Here is a 14,836-nt window from a genome sequence, read left to right as displayed (position 1 = left end):
TATAGATATTGGTGGTATGATTTAAATCTAGATCAGACTTCAAATTTATTATCGTCCAGTTTCCCCCTGTGCACCAGTTTACTCATAAAATGTGATGCTCATAATAACATTAGAGTCTATTCCATATTTGTTCTTTTTTTTTTTTTTTTTCCTGAAGCCGGAAATGGGGAGAGACAGTCAGACAGACTCCCGCATGCGCCCCACTGGGATCCACCCAGCACACCCACTAGGGGGCGACGCTCTGCCCACCAGGGGGCAATGCTCTGCCCCTCTGGGGCATCGCTCTGTTGCGACCAGAGCCACTCTAGCACCTGGGGCAGAGGCCAAGGAGCCATCCCCAGCGCCCGGGCCATCTTTACTCCAATGGAGCCTCGCTGTGGGAGGGGAAGAGAGAGACAGAGAGGAAGGAGAGGGGGAGGGTTGGAGAAGCAGATGGGCGCCTCTCCTATGTGCCCTGGCCGGGAATTGAACCTGGGACTTCTGCACGCCAGGCCGACGCTCTACCACTGAGCCAACCAGCCAGGGCTATTCCATATTTGTAAATAGAATAACTTTTATATTCCTTTTAAGAGATACTATATTTTTATTATTGTAGCCTAAAACTGAATGAAGGCTTTTTGATCACTGTTGAGGCATAAAGTATTACGGAATAGAGTTAACCTTCTCAATTTCAACCTATACAAGTTATTGCAGGTGAGAAGTACTAACAGTTATAGAAATTAAGTTTAATTTTGCAATATAGTCTTAGAAATATGAGTAGTTACGGTATTGAGTCATAAGAATGTGGCTTTGGTTCCATCTTTCCCACTTAGTAAACCAAGCAGTGACCAGAGATTACCTGTCTGTATCTATTAAATGTAAGGATTATAACCTCCGTGCTTGATGAGGTTTTGTGATTCTGAGCTTTTTTTTAAGTGTGAGAAGGGGAAATAGAGAGACAGACTCCTGCATGAGCTCCAACCAGGGTCCACCTGGCAAATGCCATCTAGGGCCAATGCTTGAATCAACCAAGCTATCCCCAGTGCCCAGAGCTGATGCTCAGACCAACAGAGCTATTCTCAGTGCCTGAGGCCAACACTCAGACCAATTGAGCCACTGGCTGTGAGAAGGGAACAGAGAGAGAAGGGGGAGAGGGAGAAGAGAAGCAGATGGTCGCTTCTCATGTGTGCCCTAACTGAGGACTGAAACAGGGATATCTGCATGCCAGACCTACACTCTATCCACTGAGCCAATTGGCAAGGGCAATCTGTCCTTTCTAAGTGCTCCCTTCACATTCTGCATATGTCTTTTTATGGCACTGATTACAAAGTATCAGAATAATTTGTCTCCCAACTAAGAAGGTGAGCTTTTAAAACATGGTCTGTAATTGCTGAGGCCGGTGGTATAAGACAGTGACCTTGGGAACTTATAAAATTATATGGAGTTACTACTCTGGTAATTTTAATGTGGCTACTGCACAAACCAGCATTTGGGAATTATTACCATAGTTCTTTTCTTTCAAGTATCCAAGAAATAATGAGCATATTTGCTAAAGAAATAATAGTCTGTTATTGAAATAAACAGTTGTATTTTCATTACCTGTAAAACTAGTCAATCCTTCTCGTTTATAAGACGGTTCTTCTAGGTCTTCTGCTATTGATTCCGTAGTTGATACACTTGACTTAGAAAGTGAACTGCCTCCTAAAACTGACCTTTAATCACAACAACATTATTCATTTATTTTGATGTCCTTATGGATAATTCAATATATAAATGAAAACATCAGATTGAGAAATCAATTATGCTATAATCATAAGCAAAATTGATAAAATTCATTAGTTCTTCAAATATCAAGTTGATTTTTAATATTCTTTAAGTAAAAAGTCATTTTAAATATATTTTAGAGATAAGATATATCAAAAGTATGCCTAAAGTCCTTCAATGGGTTTCCAATATATTTAGGGTAAAAACACAAAATACAGTCTAGCAACCTAGACTCTCCATCTTCAGTATCACTCTTTCTTTCCTTTTTTACTTTTTTTCCCTTCTTTTCTTTCTTTTTTTTAAATTCCTCAGTCTTATAGAGCTTTCTTACTTCAGGGCCTCATCCTAGAACACTCGTTCTTTCATTTTTCACCAGGTTTCTATTAAAGTTCCATATTAAATATGACTTCTTCAACTTGAAGGTCCTCTCAAGATTTACTTAAAAGAAAATCTATGTACTCTCCAACACATTAAAGAGTCCTAAAATAATTCCCTTAAATACAATATATGAAGTTAAAATTATTCCATAATATTAAATGCTTTTTCCCCCCATTTTCTATTTATAGACCCAACTGCCCTCCAAAAGGGTGCGTGTAGTTTACCAAAATATTCTGTTTTGCTGAGTACTTCCATGGAGACTTTAGAGTAGCATGTTTTCCCCTAAATCTCATGCCTACCTAATGTCTAGAAATTTTAATTTGTCAGGTTGAAAATTGCACACTCAAATATTTCCCCATAATCTTATATTATTTTAGGATGTACTATTTTATTACTGGAAAGACTGAACTTCTTTATTATAAGCATTCATAAAATTTCAAGTATATTAGTATCTACATAATAAATATATCACATCTCATTTACAAAAAAGATTACAAAACAAGAGAAAAATCAACCCTAGGAGAACAGGAGTTTGTATGGGAAAATAGGGAGAAAAAAGGAAGAGCCATTCTTTCTTATAAATTGCAGCATGAAAGAACTTGAAGAATGTCTGTGGCTATGTAATACTAGCCCCCTCTTTTGTTTTTTCGAAAAATATTGAGTAAAATTTAAATATTTTTTCACAAATGTTTTGATATAAGTGCAGGGGAACTTAAGACATGCAAAGCTCTACATCTAATTAAAATTAGTTATGAGAGGAGCATAGAGATAACACATTAGCATGAGAGAGTTGAGCTGGGAGACTGGTGACGACAGACATCTAAATTACATATATGCAACCTAAATGAAAAGATAATATATACAATATAAAAAAGTATAGAATAGTATACTTTACCGTGTAAATTGCCCGAACATACTAGGATTTAGTGTATTTTGATAAAGGTTACGGGAAGCTACATATTCTGATGTAAATGATCCTTCTTGTGATGTCAATAGTTTACTTGGTTTTGCTGTACCAATATGTGGATCTGGATGGTAAAGAGGTTGAGGAGTAACATCAACTCCCTGGGAGTCAAACACCTGTCGAAAATGGTATATAAAATAAAATAAGTAAAAAAGATGAAGTTTCTAAATAATAAGTCCTATAAAATAGAAATATAAGTAGTAGAAAAAAGATGTTTCTAGAATAGGATGAACATGAAAAATTCAATGATAAGATTTTATGCTTAAAAAGTTTTTCATCTAGGCATATATTTTTAAGTCTGTTTTACCTATACATAAGTAATATATATTAATTTTGAAAAAATTTAGAAAGATAGAAAAGTATTATTCACCCACATTATTATTTTTGTATACTTACAATTTGTTTATAAGCTTTAAAAAAATTTTTTTTAATACGCGGATGCAGTCCCCCACTACCACAAATTATGCAGTCGAGTTTCCCACATTTGGGGAAATCGCAGGGGTCAGCACATCTGAAGTGCAATGGATAAGCCTCGCCCTGAGAAAACCACCTTCGTGATCATGGTATCTCCCCTGCCAGGTAAGTATATTTATAAGCTTTTTAAAACCTTACTTTTCAATTAACATTTTATTAATAAACATTTCCAGATCCATATTCTTTGTTTGTTTTTGGCTAACTTTTTATCTTTAAATTAGAAATTTAACATAAAAGAAATACAATTAAAGCAAACCCATATGGTTAAATAATAGAAGGCAAGTATTCTAATAATCACGACTAAAAAATCAGAACATGTGATAGCACCTCTAAAAGACTTTCCTCTCTGGATCACAGACAGAGCTTCTAACCTTTGTGGCTTCTAGATTACAGCCTCTCACTCCTCTCATTGGTAATTATTAACTTACGTAATTTTGATAATCATTTTCATTTTTCATTTTATAGTTTTAGTATGAATGTATTCCTAAATGATATCATTTACTTTTATGTATTGTATTGAAGTAAAATATGCATACAGAAAGTATACAGCTTAAAACAGTTTTCTACCAGCTGGTATACATGAGAATGCAATTCTGTAGGGGATGTCTAAATCTGCATTTAATGGGTCAACTTGATTAGATACACCAAACAGTTCTCCAAATTGGTTGTAAAAGTTTTTACGATTACCAGCATTGCAAAATAATTGCTGTTACTCCACATTCTCATCAACAACTACCACTGTCAGATTTATAAATTTAATAAGCCAGTCTGGTTTAGGTATACAGATATCTCATATTAATTTCAATTTCCATAATGTTGAGTTTCTTTTCATTTAATTATTCCCAACTTTATTCCTTTTTGTAGAGGAGAATGTCCAATTCAAGCCCTTTGCATACTTTCTTATTTTCTTTTATTAATAATGCAGTTCATTAAGTACTCCAAATATGAATCCTTTCAGTGTTATGTGTTGCAGACGTCTTCTTTCACTCTGTGGCTTCATTTTTGTGTGTGATATTTTTTAATGAACAGAAGTTCTTAGTTTTAGTGCAGTCAAATTAATCATATTTTATTTTATAGTTTAGCTGTCTGCTTCTCAATCTTGAAGTTATTTTTCTATCTGTTGCTTTTCATGATTAGATTTACAATATACCTGAAACTGAGTTTTGTGCATAGGATGAGGAAAGAAATATCTTTTTATTCCAAATAAATATTCAATTGTCTCAATAAAATTTCTTGAAAATTCTGTCATTTTCCCATTTTAGCTAGTACTCAACTTACGACCACAATTGGTTCCAAAAACCGGTCATTACATGATTTGGTCGTAAGTTGAGTAGGCTATATGTACAGTACTGTGAAATGATGTTATAAAAATCTTTAAGTCATATTCTATCATAATTTTCTTTCATTATTGTAATATATCATAATTTTCTTTGTTCATTTTATGCCATTTGCATCATCTCTACACCATTTTGTTTCTTATTTTTATATTCATCAGATTTAAGTAAAACGCTGCATTACCAATACAACTGGTTTAATATTTGCAAAGACAATTTCCTCTTGGTAGACATCTTGGGAGGGTTTTGATGAAAAATATCCAAGACAGAAAACACAAATTGCTGTACCGTGTCTAGGATAACAGCTGAAATGGTGCACATGGAGATGGTAGTGCTGCCGGAAGCTGGTCCACACTGTCGTACGCCCAGCTGGGCAATGCTTGTGCTGCCAGACGTGGAGCAGTCGTGGCTAGCGATTGTGGTAAAGTCGAATGGTCGTAAATTGCATAGGTTGTAAGTCAATCAATATTTGTAGTCTATTTTTTTCTTTTGCTGTTCATATTTTAAGTGTCATACTTAAAAATTCTTGGCAAAATCCAATGTCATGAAAATTTACCCCTATGTTTTCTTCTAAGAGTTCTTTTATTTTACTTTTAAATATAGATCTTTGATTCAATGTTAATTTTTCTTGTATGAAGTGAGATAAAAGTCCAACTTCATTCTTTTGTATGTGGCTAGCCAATCATCCTAGCACCATTCATTGAAAAGCCTATCTTTTTTCTATTAATACCCTTATCAAAAATCAGTTAAACATTGATAGATGGGTTTATTTATGGACTCTCAATTCTATTCTATTGATCTGTATGTCTATCTTTGTGCCAGTACCACACTATCTTGTTTACTATTGCTTTGTAGTAAATTTGAAATTAGGAAGTGTGAGTTGGCCTACTTTAATCTTTTACAATTTTGGCTATTCTGGGTTCCTTACAATTTCATGTGTATTTTAGAATTAGTTGTCAATTTTTACAAAGAAACTACCAGAATTCTGATAGGATTGTGTTGAATCTATAGATTAGATAGGGAAGGATTACCATCTTAACAGTGGTAAATCTTCCAATCTATAAATTTGTAATGTTTTCTTATTTACTTTAGACCTTCTTTTTGTTCAATAATGTTTTTATAGTTTCCAGAGCATAAGATTTTACTTCTGTTTTTGAATTTATTCCTAAGTATTTTATTGTTTTTGATGTTATTTTGAAAGAAAATGTTTTCTTAATTTAATTTTCAAACTGTTTATTCCAAGTGTAATAGAAATATAATTTATTTATTGATCATGAATCCTGAAACCTAACAGAACTCATTTATTAGTTTTAATAATTTTTAAGTGGATTTCTTAGGTGTTTCTACACACAACATTATGTCCTTGGAAAACAGGGATAACTTTTACTTCTTCACTTTCTATCTAGAAGCCTTTTATTTCTTTATCTTGCCTAACTGCCCTATCAAAAACCTCCAGTACAGCTTAACCAGGCAGTGGTGCAGTGGATAGAGCATCAGGCTGGGACGCGGAGATCCCAGGTTTGAGGCCCGAGGTTGCCAGCTTGAGCATGGGTTCATCTGGTTTGAGCAAAGCTCACCAGCTTGGGCCCAAGGTCACTGGCTTAAGCAAGGGGTTACTCAGTCTGCTGTACCCCTGGTCAAGGTACATATGAGAAAGCAATCAATGAACAACTAAGGTGTCACAACGAAGAATTGATGCTTCTCATCTCTCTCTCTCTCTTTGTGTGTTTGTCCCTATCTATTATCCATCCCTCTCTCTGATTTCTCTCTGTCTCTCCAGTACAATGTTGACTAGAAGTGACAAGAAGAATCTGTCTTGTTTCTGATCTCAGAGAGAAAGCATCCAGTCTTTGACAATTAGGTGTCAGTGGGCTTTTCATAAATGTCTTTTATCAGGTTAAGGGAAATTCATTTTTATTCCTAGTTTGTTAAGTGTTTTGTTTTTGTAATTGCTGTTTTTTAACATAAAAGAATGTTAAAATTTGACAAGTTCTTTAATGCATCTATTGGATAATCATGTGAATTTTGCTTTTTATTCTACCAATATGATGTTTTATATTAATAGATTTTTAGATGTTTAAACCGCTTTGTATACCTGGGATAATTCCCACTTGATCATTACTATGGGATAAATGGTCTCTCCCAAATTCTTAGGTTGTAGCCCTAACCCCCAGTACTTCAAAGTGTGACTGTATGTGGTGATAAGACCATTAAAGAAACAATTAAGTTGCCTGACCAGGTGGTGGCACAGTGGATAGAGCATCAGACTGGGATGCAGAAGGACCCAGGTTCGAGACCCCGAGGTCGCCAACTTGAGTGTGGGAGAATCTGGTTTGAGCAAAGCTCACCAGCTTGGACCCAAGGTTGCTGGCTTGAGCAAGGGGTTATTCAGTCTGCTGAAAGCCCACGGTCAAGGCACATATGAGAAAGCAATCAATGAACAACTAAGGTGTCGCAACGAAAAACTGATGATTGATACTTCTCATCTCTCTCTGTTCCTGTCTGTCTGTCCCTATCTATCCCTCTCTCTGACTCTCTCTCTGTCTCTGTAAAAATAAATAAATAAAATAAAAAAACAAACAATTAAGTTAAAATAAAACCATTAGGGTGAATTCTAATCCAATCTGACTAGTGTCATTAAAGGAACAGTAGATTAGGACAGAGAGACAACAGAGATAAACACACACAAAGGAAAGATCAGATAAACACACAGCAAGAAGATGCTCCTGTGCACACTAGGAAGAGATGCCTTGAGAAGTAAGCAAACCTGCTCACACCCTGATCTTGGGATTAATAAATTTCTGTTGTTTAAGCCATATAACATAAGTCTGTCATATTTTGTTATGGCATGCTTACCAAACCACGCAATTATGAGCTATAGTTCTTTTTACATCATGTGAGATTAGGTTTGCCAGAATTTTGTTGAGGATGTTTGTATGCATACTCATAAGAGGTATTGGCCTATAGATTGCTTTTTTCCTGGTATCTCTGTCTGATTTTGATAGTAGGGTAATAATGGCCTCATAGAACAGGTTGAGGAGAGCAACCTGGCCCTGGGCTTTTTTCATTGTCGGGAGTATTTATTTATCTATCAATCTATTTACTTATTACTCATTTAATCTCTCATGTATATATAGGTTTACTCAGACTGTCTATTTTTTTCTACGGTCATTTTCTGTGGTAGTTTGCATTTTTTAGGAATGTGTCTATCTTATTAAGTAATTTTGTTTTTTTGGTATACAAGTCATTATAGTATTCTTTTATAATCTTTTCATTTCTCTAAAGTTGGTAGTAATGAACTCTTTTTCTTTTTCATTTCTGATTTTAGTACTTTGAGTCTTTTTTTTCTTATTCAAACTAGATAAATGTTTGTCAATTTTGTTGATATTTTCAAAGAACCAGATTATGGTTTCATTGATTTTCTCTATTGTTTTCCTATTCAATATTTCATTCATTTCTAATCTATATTATTTCCTTCTTTCTGTTTCATGCTGTTTGTTCTTTTTTTTTTATCCTCTCAGTTTCTATTCTTTTCTTTTCCTTTGACAGAGACAGAGAGAGGGACAGACAGAAAGGGAGATGAGAAGGATCAACTCTGTTGCAGCGTCTTAGTTGTTCATTGATTGCTTTCTCATATGTGCCTCAACCAGGAGGCTATAGCAGAGCGAGTGACCCCTTGCTCAAGCCAGTGACCTTGAGCTCAAGCCAGCCACCTTGGGCTTCAAGCCAGCCACCTTTGGGCTTTAGCTTGCAACCAGGGAGTCATGTCTATAATCTCACGCTCAAGCCAGAGACCCCACACTCAAGCTGGTGAGCCTTCACTCAAGCTGGATGAGCCCGTGCTCAAGCCAGTGACCTCAAGGTTTCAAATCTGGGTCCTCTGCGTCCCAGTCTGACACTCTATCCACTGTACCACCACCTGGTCAGACTCTTCTCAGTTTCTTCAAGTGAAAATTTATGCTATTAATTCTAGATTTTTTTTCTTTCTAATGTTGGTATTTACAGGTATAAGTTTTTCTCTAAGAACTGCTTTAGCTGCATCCCATAAGCTTTGTTATATTGTGTCTTAATTATCAATCACCTCAGAATATTTTCTATTTCCTTCTGATTTTTCCTTTGACCCATTAGATATTTAGGAGTGTGTTGCCTAATTTACATACACTTATGATTTTCCCAATTTTTTTTCCTATTATTGATTTATAATTTTCTTCCTGTTTTGTTTATTCACATTTTGTTTTTAATTCCACATATAAGTGAAATCATACAGTATTTGTTTTTCTCTGATTTATTTTACTTAGATAATACCCTCTAGGCCCACCCATGTTGTCACAAATGGCAAGATTCCATTCATTTTCATTTCTGAATAATGATTATATATGGATATTTTATATATAATATCTGACATATTTATCAATTTATCTATTGATGGACATCTAGGTTGTCTCTTAATGCTGCAAAAAATATAAAGTTGCATATATCTTTTTTAATTAGTGTTTTATTTTCATCAGATAACTACCCAGAAATAAAACTGCTGGATCATAAGTCAGCTTTATTAACCTATTTATTTGTTTGTTTATTTATTATTATTTTTGAAGAATCTCCATACTGTTTTCCATAGCAAATGCACTAGTTTACAATCCCACCAACAGTATACAAGGTTTCCTTTTCCCCGTATCCTTGCCAGCACTTATTTGTTGCTTTATTGATAATGCCATTCTGACAGGCATTGGAAGCCAGAGATTTTTATACAATATATTGTAGCAAGCTTGGGGAAAACCCTCTTTTCTAGAGCTTGTTACTACAATTTACTTATTTTTTTAGTGATAACAGATTATATCAGTGAAGTCTATTCTCCCAACACAGGTTGAACTGTGTCCCCCAAATAAGCTAGAATAAAGTCTTAACTTCCAGTATCTCAGATTCTGGAAAAAATGTCCCTGCAGATTTAACCAAGTAAAGATGAGATCATTGCCCTGACTGGGTAGCTCAGTTGGTTAGAGCATCATCCCAGTGCACCAAGGTTGTTGGTTTGATCCCCAGTCAGAGCACATACAAGAATTACTAATGAACTAATAAATGCATAAATAGGTGGAACAACAGATCGATGTTTCTCTCTCTCTTCCTCTCACTCTAAAATCAATAAATAAAAAATTTTAATAAAGATGAGATAATTAAAATCAGCTCTAATATGACTGATGTCCTTATAAATGAAAAAAATTGGACACAGACACAGAGAGAAGAAATCATGAAGACACAAGGAGAAAACCCAATGTGAGGACAGAGAATTGAAGTGATGAATCTATAAGTCAATAAATGTCTGGCACTACCAGAAACTAGGAGAATAACAGATCATACCCTAACATATTCAGAGGGTTCATGTCCTCACTAACACCTTCATTTCAGATTTCTGGCTTCCAGAACTATGAGACAATAATACCTATTAAGTCATCCAATAGACTTTGTAGTACTTTGCTAAGGCAGCCCTGGGAAACTAATAAGGCCTCCTCCCAACATCTACCCTCACATGCCATTAGCCCTCTGATGTTGCACCTCAGAGGGTTATGCAGTTCTGGGTATGCCCACACCCATTCTGGAATGATAGTGGAGCTGTCTATTCTTACCCTGACCACACTCAGCTGTTAAATTTCACTAAATGCCAGTTGATTGCTGTATTGTTTTGTTTTTCAAAAATGCTCTGGGGGCCCTGGCCGGTTGGCTCAGTGGTAGAGCATCGGCCTGGCATGCAGGAGTCCCAGGTTCGATTCCCAGCCAGGGCACACAGGAGAGGCGCCCATCTGCTTCTCCACCCCCCCTCCTTCCTCTCTGTCTCTCTCTTCCCCTCCTGCAGCCGAGGCTCCATTGGAGCAAAAAGATGGCCCGGGTGCTGGGGATGGCTCCTTGGCCTCTGCCCCAGGCGCTAGAGTGTCTCTGGTCACGACAGAGCGACACCCCAGATGGGCAGAGCATCGCCCCCTGGTGGGCGTGCTGGGTTGTTCCCGGTCGGGTGCATGCGGGAGTCTGTCTGACTGACTCCCCGTTTCCAGCTTCGGAAAAGTAAAAAAAAAAAAAAAAAAAAAGTGTGTGGGGCATAAATTCTCTATACAGTAATCCAATCAAATATGTCTCCTTTCAGGGATATTCTGAGAAATACATTGTTAGGCAATTTCACCATGGGGTAAACCCCAAAGAGTACAATTACACAAACCTAGATTGTGTAGAGTAGACTACACACCTAGGTTACATGGTATTGCCTACTGACCCTAGGTTACAAACCTAAAGAGCATGTTACTGTACTGAATACTGTAGGTAATTATAACACAATGGTAAGTATTTGTGTATGTAAATATATCTACACAGAAAAGGTGGAGTAAAAATGTGGTATAAAAGTCATCAGAATAACTGTTTAAAAAAATTACAACTACATGAGTTTACATTTTTGGTTCATACTTTAAGGATTGTGTACAAATTGAAATGTCTGTGTACTTATCCCCAAAACAACAAATAATATTTCAATTATGAAAGAAAAAGAAGAAAAAGAATTCCTACTTCATTGTTCTCACATAGATATCCACTTTTCTTAACACCTTCATGGAAAGGACTGTACTTTCTGCATTGCATAGTCTTGGTGTTCTTGTTGAAAATCATTTGACATATATTGAGGGTTTATTCTTGGACCTTATATTCTATTCAATTGGCCAAATTCACTTTTTTATGCTACTACTATAAAAAGTGTTGATTACTGCAGTTTTTAAAATTGGGAACTATGAGACTTCTAACTTCATTCTCCTTTTCAAGATTGTTCTGGCTGTTTGGGGGTCTCTTGATATTTCATTTAAAATTTAGGATGCATTTTTTTGAATTTCTGCAAAAGATTTCATTGAAATTTTGATAGGGATTGCATTGAATCTGTGGATTTCTTTGGGTAGTATTGGCATCTTAATAATATTTGGTCTTCCAATCTATGAAAAAGGAATTTTCTTCTTATCTATTATTCTTTTATTTCTTTTTGCAATTACTGTAGTTATCAGTGTACAAGGCTTCCACATCCTTAGTATTTTATTCTTTTTGATGTTATTGTAAATGGAAATCTTTTTCTTAATTTTCTTTTTAGAGTGTTCATTGCTCAGTGTAAAGAAATGTAACTGATTTTTGAATGTTAATTTTCTATCCTAGGGCCTAACCTGGGTGGTACAGTGGATAAAGTGTAGATCTGGAATGTTGAGGTTGCCAGTTTGAAACCCTGGGCTTACCTGGTCAAGGCACATATGGGAGTTGATGCTTCCTGCTCCTCCCCTTCTTCTCTATCTCTGCCTCCTCCAAAATGAATAAATAAAATCTTCTAAAAAATGTTAAAAAAATTTCCTATCCTACTGATGGGCAGATAAGTTCTTTTATGCTCACTCTGTTAAAGATGGCCGCTGCTCTCACATGGTGATGCTTTCACATGATACATCTAATTGCCCTTCTTGCTCGGTTATGCTAATGTATTGGGGAGGGCTTTCGCACTGAAAAGTTTTAAAAGGAGGAGCTAGGAGGGCATTTTGAGGAGAGTGACCACATTCTTGTAAAGAGAAGGAGCCCATGTTGTAGCAGGGCAGAGAGGCCATGTGGAGAAAAGGAGCCAGCCAAAATGGTGGAATGCTGCAGAGGTGAATGAGGCTTTGATTCTAGGAAAAAAACTGAAAGAATGGCTTTTGGTACCTGTGTGTTTGTTTTTACTTGGTAGCCGGTAGGAGTCTAGAATAAAGGAAAATGGCCAACCAGTTCTTGGCTCTGTTGTTTCTTTATGATCGGTGTGAATCAAATGTGAACCTGCATTGGCCAGGCAGATGTCATGGTGGCCGTCACTACTGGCCCTACACCTACATTTCTGAATTTTGTTAATGTGAAATTTTTCAGGTTTTCTTCATATAAGATCATGTCATCTGTGAACTGAGGTAAGTTTACTTCTTCCTTTCCACTTTAAATGATTTTTGTGTCTTTTTCTTGCCTAACTACTCTGGATAAAATATCCATTATTATGTTAACTAGAAGTAGCAAAAGTGAGCATCCATACCCTGTTTCTATATTTCATCATTGTGCATGATATTAGCTGTATGTTTTACAGAATGTTGCTGGAGGAAATCTTTTCTCTTTCAAGTTAGTTAAAATATTAAACTTTTTTTTCATTCATTTCAGGTTCACAAGATTTATTTATCTTCATGCTTGTTCATAAAACATTTCCTTTGATTTGTTAATGTTAAAAATGATAGAGGCCATTGGTTAAAATGTATATAACATTTTTCTGATTCTCTATTGTGTTCCTTATAATTATGTTTTTTTTCAACTTATCACTTTTACACTAATAACATGGGCATTTAAAGGCCTTTACTTGAAACAAATGTGTATATATATTTTAATTTAATTAATTAATTATTATTATTAATTTTAATTAGGTGACATTGATAAGTCAGGGTACATATGTTCAGAGAAAACCTCTCCAGGTTATTTTGACATTCGATTATGTTGCATACACATCACCCAAAGTCAAATTGTCTTCTGTCACCTACTCTCTGGTTTTCTTTGTGTCCCTCCCCCCTCCTTCCCCCACCCTTGGTAACCATCACCCTCTTGTCCATGTCTCTGAGTCTCATTTTTATGTCCCACCTATGGATGGAATTATATAGTTCTTAGTTTTTTCTGATTTACTTATTTCACTCAGTATAATGTTCTCAAGGTCGATCCATGTTGTTGTAAATGATCTGATGTCATCATTTATTATAGCTGAGTAGTATTCCATAGTATATATGTACCAAAGCTTTTTAATCCACTCAATCACTGATGGACACTTGGTCTGTTTCCAGATCTTTCCTATTGTGAACAATGCTGCCATAAACATGGGGGTGCATTTCTCCTTTTGAAACAGTGCTATGGTGTTCTTGGGGTATATTCCTAAAAGTGGGATAGCTGAGTCAAAGGCAGTTCGATTTTTAATTTTTTGAGGAAGTCTCCATACTGTTTTCCATAGTGGCTACACCAGTCTGCATTCCCACCAGCAGTGCAGGAGGGTTCCCTTTTCTCCACATCCTCGCCAGCACTTACTCTGTGTTGTTTTGTTGATGACCACCATTCTGACTGGTGTGAGGTGATATCTCATTGTGGTTTTAATTTGCATTTCTCTAATGATTAGTGATGTTGAGCATTTTTTCATATGCCTATTGGCCATCTGTATGTCCTCTTTGGAGAAGTGTCTATTCATTTCTTTTATCCATTTTTTTTTTTTTGGATTTTTCTGAAGCTGGAAACGGGGAGAGACAGTCAGACAGACTCCCGCATGCGCCCGACCGGAATCCACCCGGCACGCCCACCAGGGGCAACACTCTGCCCCTCTGGGGCGTCACTCTGCCATGACCAGAGCCACTCTAGCGCCTGGGCCATCTTTGCTCCAATGGAGCCTTGGCTGCAGGAGGGGAAGAGAGAGACAGAGAGGAAGGAGGGGGGGGGGGGTGGAGAAGCAAATGAGCGCTTCTCCTATGTGCCTTGGTCGGGAATTGAACCCGGGTCCCCTACACGCCAGGCCAACGCTCTACCGCTGAGCCAACCGGCCAGGGCCTCTTTTATCCATTTTTTGATTGGATTGTTTGTCTTCCTGGTATTGAGTTTTACAAGTTCTTTATAAATTTTGGTTATTGACCCCTTATCAGATGTATTGTCAAATATGTTCTCCCATTGTGCAGTTTGTCTTTTTATTCTGTTCTTCTTGTCTTTAGCTGTGCAAAAGTTTTTTAGTTTGATATAGTCTGATTTGTTTATCCTGTCTTTTATTTCACTTGTCCATGGAGATAAATCAGCATATGTATAGCTGAGAGAGATGTCAGTGAGCTTACTGCCTATGTTTTCTTCTATGATGTTTATGGTTTCACGGCTTACATTTAAATCTTTTATCCATTTTGAGTTTATTTCT

General features: G+C 36.3%; 1 protein-coding gene and 1 pseudogene across 1 annotated transcript in view; both read right to left on the bottom strand.

Moving 5' to 3' along the window:
- Positions 1 to 14,836, bottom strand: part of DNAI4 (dynein axonemal intermediate chain 4) — a 164,237-nt gene that overhangs the window by 118,657 nt on the left and 30,744 nt on the right. The window contains 2 exon segments of the mRNA XM_066268924.1: positions 1,579 to 1,691; positions 3,017 to 3,201. Of these exon segments, the coding sequence (XP_066125021.1) occupies positions 1,579 to 1,691; positions 3,017 to 3,201 (298 nt within the window).
- On the bottom strand, positions 3,519 to 3,672 carry LOC136332480 (U1 spliceosomal RNA; annotated as a pseudogene).

Source organism: Saccopteryx bilineata, chromosome 3, assembly GCF_036850765.1.
Source record: "Saccopteryx bilineata isolate mSacBil1 chromosome 3, mSacBil1_pri_phased_curated, whole genome shotgun sequence".
Taxonomy (NCBI): Eukaryota; Metazoa; Chordata; class Mammalia; order Chiroptera; family Emballonuridae; genus Saccopteryx; species Saccopteryx bilineata.
This window is presented reverse-complemented; position numbering and strand designations above follow the sequence as displayed.